The sequence below is a fragment of the Acomys russatus genome, chromosome X (genome assembly GCF_903995435.1).
Source record: "Acomys russatus chromosome X, mAcoRus1.1, whole genome shotgun sequence".
NCBI classification, from domain to species: domain Eukaryota; kingdom Metazoa; phylum Chordata; class Mammalia; order Rodentia; family Muridae; genus Acomys; species Acomys russatus.
The window spans coordinates 7,809,934-7,820,197 of NC_067169.1; the positions used below are offsets into that span (position 1 = coordinate 7,809,934).

The following is a 10,264-nucleotide window of genomic DNA, read 5'->3' on the forward strand; positions in this document are numbered from 1 at the left end:
ACAGAGAAATCCCATCTATAAAAACAAAAACAAAGAAACAACACAAAGCAAGATTTGCCAAGGGATTGGAGGTGAATTGTGAGGAATTGTGGAGTCAGGTTGTCTGTGATAGTACTTATTATTTAGACTAGTTTTCAGGATTAAAAAAAAATATATATTTATTTATTTTGTAAAAATTTGGTTTTCCCACACAAGTTCAAAGTATCCAAAAGCCTGTGAGTCAGGGGAACAATCAGAACAGTTTCCTCTTCCAGTGGGAAGAGAGATGGACTAATGATCCTTTCCATCAATGGTGACCCATCTGCTGGCTGCAGGGGATCATGGAAGAGTTGGAAGTGGAGGGATCTGGACCTGCACCCATGGTAACTGCAAAGGAAGTCCCTCACACAAGTAAACATGGAAGGCCCTGCAGCAGCCTAGGCACATTTCCATAGAGATAGACAGATGTAACATCCAGTTCCAACCTATTATTGACAAAGGACTCCTACCCAATCACCCCTCCAGATCACACCCACACCACAAGGCTACACAGCACCCAGTGTATTTACACATAGATATATAGATATATGAGTGAGGCACTTAGGAAATGACCAGTTCCAGAAGTGCTCATCCCAGGAAGTCTCACCTTAGCCAATGCCCAAGCACCAAAAGTCCTTTACCTTCATCCCTCCAGGTTGCACCCACACCACTGAAAGGCCAGGCCATACCCATAGTGTATTCCCATAGGGATAGATACATGAGTGTGTTCTCCCTGCAAAGTCCTACCCCTGGAAGTCACCTCTCAATTTTGCACCTGCACTACAGGAAGGCCCTCCCCAGCAGGGCTGTAGCCATGTCTACCACACCTTGTAGGTCTTCCCTAGCTGCTGGAGGGCATCTGGCAGAGTGCCATCAGGTGCCAGGTGTGCTCCTGTCGTAGAGTCACACTGGAAGGGATTGTCATTGGAGTCAGCCCTCTATGACACGCCTAAACCATTGTAAGGCCCCACAGCTCCCACAGTGTATTCCCATAGCCAGATGTAAGAGTGACCAACACCAGAAGTGGCCTGCCAGGAAGTCACCCCTCCAGGTCACACCCGTACCACGGGAAGGTCCCACAGTAGGGCTGCAGCCAAGGCCGCCACACATTGTAGATAGTCCCAAGTTGCTGCTGGATCTGGTGTAGTCCCGCCCAGTGGCGGGCATGTTCCTGCCGCAGCCTTGTCACCACTTCATGAAAGGCAGGCTCCACGTCTGGTGTCAGCACTTGGGTCTCTCCTGGGTCTGTGTGCAGCTCAAACAGCAGGGGCGGGTCATGTTCTGTCACCTCCCACACGCAGGAGCACACTCCACGGCCTGGACATGCACCAGACCCCACTGGATCAAAGTTTGGGGTTATGAAGTGGGCCTTCCAGATCTTGCCTCCTGAAAGTGAGACAATTGTGGGTGGATGACACCTGTCAGTCATAGAGATGGCTGACATACACAGACATGAAGCTGTATGCCCACAAATATAAAAGTCATAGATGATTGACACCTGCCAATCATATTCATGATTGACTTTCAGAAACTTGTACTATGCTTTGCCCCAAAAAGTAATAGATGCGCGGCACCTGCCAATCACAGTGATAATTGAAAGAGAAATGCTGCTTTATGCCCCAAAATATAAAATAGATGATTGACACCTGTCAATCACAGCAATGACTGACCTACAGAGACAAGCGTCTGTATAGCCAGAAATATAAGTCATTGATGATTGAAACCAATCAATCACCATGATGAATGACAGAGACATGCTGCACTATGCCCTCCTAAAAGTCATAGATGATTGCATCCATCAATCAGTGATGGCTGACATGCAGAGACGTGTCACATATGCCCTCCCAATATGTAATACTTGACTGACACCTGTTAATTACAGTGACTGAAAACATGCAGAGACTCCCCACACCCCACGCCCATGACCCCAGCAGTACTCACGGTCACGCTGCACCCAGCGGGCGGCGTGTAGGAAGACCTCACAATAGTGGAACAGGAACTCATGGGCCGAATACTGGGTCTCCCCGAGCAGCAGGGGCAGCAGATCCCGCCCATCAATCACTCTGGGTGGGGGGTGTTGGGGGAGAAGCAACTCATGTCAAATGTCAATCATACTCCCCTTGCCCCCAACATGGTGATCTTGAAGCCCCACCTGTGAGGCTTCTGATGCACTCACTGCCCACGTGTCACTCAAGCTACTGCCCCACACACGTCACAGCCTCACATCTCACTCGAGCACTCTGCTGCATTGCCCCTATGTGACACCCCTACCGGTCACTCAAACCCTCTGGGATATGACATCCTGTAATGCTCCCTGTACATCATGTGATATCAGCTGTCAGTCAAACCGGAAGCTCTCTCCCACCCACAGGTGTACCACATGACTGTAGATGTCACTCATGCCCTATGACATTACACTCACCTGTCCTGTGGCTCCGTCCCACCCCCTAGGCGGACCAGGGTGGGGAATATATCCATCAGGCTGGTGGGCTCCTCCACGATCTGTCCTGCAGGCAGGACCCCTGGCCACCGGAAGATACCTGGCACACGGATGCCGCCCTCCCAGCCGCCCATGCCTTTGCCGCCTGTGTGTGCAGGAAGGGGTGGGGGTGAACAGAAGTCAGGCCAGAAGGGGTGGGGCTAGGGGAGGGCAAAGTGAGGAATCTTGGGAGGTGGATGCAGACAGGGACAAAGTTCACCCATGAAACACGAAGTCAGGCCAGAAGCAGAGGAGACAGCGGGTGGGGACAACAAGAGGCGTGGGAGCCACAGGGACTCAGGAGGAGGTCACGGATCAACCACAAAACTGGAAGTTGGGGTAAGAGAGTGAAAGATCATGTGAATGAGGGCTGGGACTACATTGAGAAGTCACCTGTTACCCCAGGAAAAGGAAGTGGGGGAAAGAGAGTGAGGGATCATGGGAAGGAGGGAGGAGGATTCAGGATGAGTGGGGAGAAGACAGCAAAACCTCATGGGAAGGAGGGATAGGGCTACAGGAATAGGTCACCCCATGGACTTGAAGTGGGAGAAAAGAGCTAAGGATCATGGTATGGGGACACAGGATGAGGTCACCCTAGAGACAAGAATTGGAAAGAGGAGCGCAAAGGATCATGGGAGGGAAGGACGAAAGACACAGGATGACTTCACTTGTCACCCCATGGACAGGAAATGAAGAGAGGAACCTGAAGGATCATGGGAGGGATGGTGTGGTCACTAATCACCCCAGGGACAGGAAGTGCAAGGAGAGTGATGGATCATGGGATGGGCACACAGGATGAGGTCACCCCAGGGATGGGAAGTGGGGGGAAGAGAACAAAGGATCATGGGAAGGACGGATGAGGTCACCTGTCACCCCAAGGACTGTAAGTGGGAGGTTGAGCACAAAGCATCATGGGAGTTCTCACCGCGGAAGATCCCGTTCCAGCCCCCATGCTGCCTGTGGCCTGAGCGGGCCTCCAGTGAGCCACCATGATCTGATGTGAAGTACACGAGTGTGCTGTCTGTCAGACCCTCTCGCTCCAGGGCAGCCAGAATGCGGCCTGCAGATGGACAGACGCATGACTCATGATCCCATCAGCCTCCCAGACATGCGTGGTCACAAGATATAGAAGTCCCATCAAGTCATGTGACATGAGGGGGACCCAGCTGCCCCATCAGCCACTGTGGCAAAGGCTAGATCAGGTACATGGGTAGTCTCCTGACAGGAGGGGCCCTGGTAATCCCGTCAGCCATGGAGGCTGGTGTGGCCTTTGGAACACCCGTAGTCACATGATACAGAGGTTGGTTCAGCTCCTGTACCCGTGGTGCCTGACCTGCCACTCACCAACCATCCAGTCCATCTCTTCCACATTATCCCCATACAGCCCATGCTGGTTATGCCCCTGGAAGTCAGACGATGTCACCAGTGGGGTATGCACATGCAGGAAGGACACAAACAGCAGGAAGGGCCCGTGCCGGTGCCTGGGGGTGGAGTATGATGACACAGGCCCATCAATCACCTTTCACTCATCCATCAGTCATGGGTCTGTGTGTCAGCTGTGTTATCCACCAATGTCTGTCATCATCAATCGCTAAGTCTGTCATCTGCCTGCCTGGGGCCTGTCCCCGTGTTACTCACCCATCAAATCAATCAGTTGACCAGTCATCTATCAGCCAATTGATCACTTTTCAACCAATCAATCATCAGTTAATTGATCAAGCAATCATCAATGATCAATTGACCTTCAACCAGTGAACAGCCAATCACCAATCCAATGTCAATCAATCATTAATCAATCAACCAAGCACCAATCAATCATTCATCAACTAGTCATCAATTAACCATCCACCAATCAATCATATAGTCAATTTATCAATCATCAATAAATTGAACAATGTGTAGAGAAATCATCAACTAATTAATCAACCAATCATTTGACCAACCAATCATGAGCCAATCATCAATCTATCAAACAATCATCGACCAATCTATCAACTATCCATCAATCAACAATCATCAATTGATCAACCAAGTGAACACTAATTGACCAATAAAAAAAATCAATATATCAATCAAACACTGATCAATCGATCAATTAAACAGCAATCAATCATCAATCAATAAATCATCAATCAGTTGATTACCAAACAATTGATGCTCCATCAATCAAGCAATCAACCACCGAACACCTAAAAATGAATCTATCAATCAATCATCAATCAACTGATCAGCCACCAACCTATCAACCAATCAATCACTAACCAATCAACTATTAATCATCATTTATCAGTCAATCAAATGATCATTCAGTCAATCATCCAGGTCTCTCACCCCATTGGTCATGTGTCCACCTTTCTATCAGTAATCTCCCCCCAAACCCGCCATCCCCCTGCCTTAGCTCACCTTCAGGCTCTCTATTTTCCATGCTGTGATGTTAAACTCCCTTTAGCCCCTCCCCTTCCTCTTTTCCTTGCCCTTCCACTCTGTGACCTCCCAAAAAAACCCTGGGGCATGCTCACTTTTGCAGGAAGTCCTGGGCCTCCCTAGGTAGGAAGCCTGTGACTGGCCTTGCTGAGATGTCACTCTCTCCAACCCAGCCCCCTCTCCTTGTCCCTGATCCACCTCCCTTTGTCTCTGTCTCCTCCTCCCACAATCCCTGGCACATTCACCTGTGCAGGAAGTCTATGGCCTCCCTCAGGAGGAGCCCAGTGACTGACATGACTATGAGGTCACTCCCTTGCCCAGCCTCTCCCCTTGGTCCCAATCCCTCCGTTCCCGCAACGCCCTGCACATACTCACCTGTGCAGGAAATCCTCGGCCTCCTTCAGCAGAAGCCCAGTGACCTTGTTCAGCTGCAGAGGCTGCTGGGTAACGCTGTGGTTCCGCATAAGGAAGCAGTCTACATGTGCAATGAACCCACCCACGTGACGGGCTGCCAGGGTGAACATGGCTGCTGCTATAGCTATAGCCAGCGCTAGACCCACAATGCACCGTGTGCGGGGAAGGAGGCCCACTACCCTCCCAGCCAACAAGGTGATTGTTGCAAGAGCAGACAGCTGGGACCAGGAGACCAGGCGCCTCTCCAGTGCAGCACGCTTCTCAGAAGGCCATGCCCCCGCACAGTCTCCCATCATGCCGAGTGGCAGGCCCAGGAAATGGTGGAACCCATGGTTCAATGGGTGGTGGCAGTGGTCGGTGGATGAGTGACAGTTGAGGCCCAGGTGCCATTTCCCTGAGGGCAGGGGAAGGCAAGAGGTATTGTGGGAAATTGCAGGTTTTGTGGGTAGTTTGTGACATCAACCACAATGTGTCAGATGAGGTCACTGCTCACTCTATATCAGAGGATGTCAGCACCCAGTGTCAGATGACATCACCACTTGTGTCACACACACAGGCCCCACCATGGCCAATGACATCACCGACTGCCTATGTAACACAATGTCCCTGTCCCAGTTGTGACTGATGACATCACCACCCACATCCCAGGTTGGGGTCACGTACCAATGAGTCCAGTGATGTAGCCACGCTCCTGCAGTATCCGGGCAAATGTGATCTCCTCAGGAGGTAGCCCACCTGCACCCGCTGCCCACTGCAGCACACGGTGCCCATAGCCAGAAGTCATCCCTGCCAAGAGGAAGTCGGGATGAGGGTTTAGTGGGTTGGTGGGGTTGATGGACAGAGCTGACGCTAGTGGAAGTGATATCATCAGGCCCACATGGGGTATGGGCCTACCCTGGTAGGAGAAAGTAATGTCCTCAAGGATGGGAGCAGTCAAAGGGCAGGGCTGACCTTAGTGGGAGGAAGTAACATCATCATAAATAGACAGGATCAGTAGGTGGGAGTTATGCTAGGAGGAAGTATGTCATCAGGGACAGATAAAATTATGTTGATGGTGGGGGGGTTAGGAATGGAGGGGGCATAGTGGGAGGCAGTGACATCATGAGGGGTGCATGCTGTCATAGCTCAGTGGAAGGGAGGAAGTGCTTAAGAGTGCGGTCTAGTGGGAAGAAGTGACATCATCAAAGTTGGATGGGGTAGTACCTCAGTTGGAGGGACTTAAGGGTAAGGGCCTAGTGGAACAAAATAATGTCATCAATGATGGATGGGGTCATAGCTCAGTGGGCAGGTTAAAGGAGTGGACTGTATTGAGAAGAAATGGCATCACCAGTGATTGATAGGCTCATAACTCAATGGGAGAGATTACGAGGTGGGCCCTACTGGGAAGAAATCATGGGCATCAGTGATGGATGGGGCCATAGCTCAGTAGGAGGGACTAGGGAGTGGGACCCACTGGGCAGAAGTGACATCATCAGTGATGGACAGGCCCTAGTTCAGTGTAGGCTGGCCCACTGGCCAGAAGTAATGTCACGGGCAGGGCAGGAAGTCTCACCTGTGCGGATGGGGTAACGCCCAGTGAGGAAGGAGGCCCGGCTGGGCGTGCACACGGATGCAGCCGCTAGGTGCTGGGTGAGCCTAACGCCATGGTGTGCCAATCGATCGATATTCGGGGTCCTGGGGGGAGGGGTGCAGAGCATGGGAAATCATAGCTGACCCTTGGTGGCCCCTCATGGTGGTGCCCAGCATTAAGCATAATGGGAGACCACAGCTGACCTGTGGATGACCCTCATCGTGGTGCCCAGCACTAGGCATCATGGGAAATAACAGCTGTGACTATTATGGATGTCATGGAGTACTCTAGATACCAGCTGTGACTATTATGGGTACCCTAGGTCTGTCCACGTCCTTACCTGATGGTGCTATTGCCATAGCAGCCGAGGTCACCAATGCCTAAGTCATCAGCCATGAGCAGGAGGAAGTTGGGGCGGGAAGGAGGCTCATCAAGACCTGTAACCAGTGGCGCCACACCCAGGAGCATACACAGTAGGGCAGCAAGGCAGCTCCTGAAACAGTCAGACCCAACCTCAGTGACATCATGGCTGCAATGCATGCTGTGACATGAGGATCTGGAGCCTGTGCCTGTCCCCTCTGTGAATAGTAATAAACTAATTGGCATATTAAGTTAATGTGCACCAATGATGTCACATTTCCCAGCTGCCCCATAGCCTCTTACCAGGAATGACCATGCGGCAGCATGAGGCTTCCTGAGGCTTCCTGTGGGGAAATAAAGTGTTATGTGTCAATCATCAGGACAGGCCCAAAGTCCTCCTGTGTCAGTCATCCACCAGGACACACCCACAGCCTTCCTTCTCAGTGCTCCTCCCCTGTAACCTGGTGGTGACTTTAGTTTCCTCATGAATATAAATGAGCTGCACCTGGAGTCTGGACCCACCCCTATACCCCTCCATGGCTGGCTGGTGAGGTCCAGTCAGGTTCTATGGGGAAACTGAGGTCTGAGAATGTCATCCTGGGTCATTTGGGGATGAGCTGAGTGGCAGGAGCAGCTCAATGTACATGGGATAATGACAGAAAATGACATTGCATAGGATATCACAGGGGCTTAGCCGCTTTAGCGTCCCTGCATGCTGGGTGCCCCTTTAGTCTCTCCCTGCAGCCCAGGTTTCTCCACTTAGACTTCAGCTGTACTCCAGGTCCCCACTTAGACTCCTCCTGCACCCAAGGTAACCCCTTAGACTCTAGCTGCACCCCAGATTCTCTTTAGACTATCCTGTACCCCAGGTCCCTCTAGTCTCCTCCTTTCCCGTTTAGACTCCCCCTGCACCCTAAGTCCCCCCTAAGGCTTTCCCTTTACCCTTAGATGCTTGCTTAGGCTCCCCTGCACCCCAGGTTCCCCCCGGATGTCCCCCTTAGATAGCTGCGCCCCAGTTTCTCCACCATAGACTCCTCTTCCTCTCTTAGACTCTCTCTGCAACCCAATTCCCCCCCCCCTTAGACTCCCACTAAACCCCGTGTTCTCCCCCTTAGGCTCCCCCTGCCTTCTGGTTGCCCCTTTTACTCCCCTCCTCCTTAAACTCATGTCCAAGCTCATATTTCCCTTAGCCCCTCAGACTTCCCCTCCTCCCTTAGGTTCCCCATGCACCCTGTCCCCCCCTCTCCCACCACTTTCCCAAGGAATTCCTTGCATCCTTTGCATTCTCTCCCCTGCAACCTCCCTACTCCCATCCCCTTCCCAGACTCTCCCACCTAGGTCATCCTCCTCCCTCCCAGGTTCTCCCGGTCTCCCCTCCCTGCTACTTTCCCTAGCATGGAAAATCTGTCCTTTCACTTTCTCAGCCTCCTTCCTCCCCTCCCCCGTGCCCGCGTAGCCTCACGGTCCCCCGAGCTTCTGATCTGGGTTCCAGCGGTTCTGAGTCCTTTCCCCTGCTTCCAGCCTATCTCAGCCAGTTCACAAGTCAGTTCTTTCCTCCCAGAATCAGAGCAGCCAGCAGAAGGGGGAGGAGGGGAAGGAACTCGTCAGTCCTGTCCTGGCCACGTCCTCAAGGCTAGGCCCCTCTGGGGAGGGAGGAGGGGGGGAGGAAATGGGAGTGGTGGAACCGGCCCAGACCGGTTTTCTTGCCCAGACTAGCCGCCATCCCAGAAAATTTTACATTTAAATTAAATGTTATTTTGATTTAATTAAATCCCCTTCACCCCTCTCCGGATTCCCTGCCATCTCATTCCATCTCCCCTCCCCGTCTTCTCCCTCCCCCATACTCCCACACACACCCCCAACCCCCGCAAAGAAGGTGAAGATTTTAGACCCTCTGAGTGCCTTCACATGACTGTGTTGCTCAGCCTCAAGTGTGCAAGCTGGGGTAGGGAAGCTCCCAGGACAGTACCTGGGTGTGTGGTAGCCTGAAGGAGGGAGGGGTGTGGTGGCCGCAGGACCCCGCCCAGAATGCACCAGGGCCCCTCCCAGAATGCACATGCTTCTCCTAGAATGCACAAGACCCCTCCCAGAGTACACAGGGCACTGCTCACAAGCCCCTCCCATCATGTACCAGACCCCTAACATTCACTAAACCCCTTGCAGCATGTACCAGGCCCAGCCCAGCATACACTAGACCCCCCCTAGCATCCACTAGACCCATCCCAGAATGTACCAAGCCCCTTCTAGTATTAAGAGGACCCTCCCAGCATTCACTAGGTCCCTCCCAGTATACAGAGGGCCCATCCCAGCATTCACTAGGGCCCTCTCAGCATTCACTAGGTCTCTCCCAGCATCTATTATGCCATTCTCAGCATGCCACTCACAGAATGCACAGGGCTCCTTCTAGAATGCACCATGCTCCTCCCAGAATGCACAGACTCCTCCCAGGATTTATCAGGCCCCTCCCAGTATAAACAGGTTCCTCCCAGCATGCATTAGGCTCCTCTCAGTATGAACATGCATCCCCTAGAATGTTCTAGGCTGCCCATGCCCCTCCCTGAATGCACTAGGCCCCATGCAGCATGCCCCTCCCAACATGCACAAGTGCTGATGGATGATTGACAGATACAGTGGGAATCTGTACATTTCTGTGGGAATGTCCTGATGGATGATTGAAAAGGAGGCCTCAACCACTGTGTGTGTTACCCTTCCCTGTAGTGACCCCATATGTACCCAGCAGAAGCCATGACAACTGGGTCAGGGCCACAGGAAACAACTGGGACAACTGTCTAGGTAGCAGGATATGACTAGTCATCTCTGTCATTTTGATTGGTACATAAAATTGTCAGGGTGACAGTTTATCCTTCTCAGGTCTCTGATTACATTGATGGCTAAGCTAAAGGTAGCTTGACAGCTAGAGAACAATTAGATCCACTGTTAGTACAATAGTCAATGCATTAGCTAGTTAAAGCTACTAGGTACAAGGTCTCTTTTATTTA

At 51.9% G+C, this 10,264-nt stretch overlaps 1 protein-coding gene across 1 annotated transcript; it reads right to left on the reverse strand.

Moving 5' to 3' along the window:
- Window positions 1-930: 930 nt before the first annotated feature.
- Arsl (arylsulfatase L) lies at window positions 931-7,573 on the reverse strand. Its single transcript, XM_051142516.1, has 9 exons — window positions 7,246-7,573; window positions 6,888-7,009; window positions 5,999-6,121; window positions 5,297-5,729; window positions 3,842-3,978; window positions 3,423-3,557; window positions 2,441-2,603; window positions 1,960-2,081; window positions 931-1,404 (listed from the first exon to the last, which is right to left on the reverse strand). The coding sequence occupies exons 1-9, from the start codon at window positions 7,509-7,511 to the stop codon at window positions 1,058-1,060; spliced, it is 1,848 nt and encodes a 615-aa protein (XP_050998473.1). The 5' UTR covers window positions 7,512-7,573; the 3' UTR covers window positions 931-1,057.
- Window positions 7,574-10,264: the final 2,691 nt, after the last annotated feature.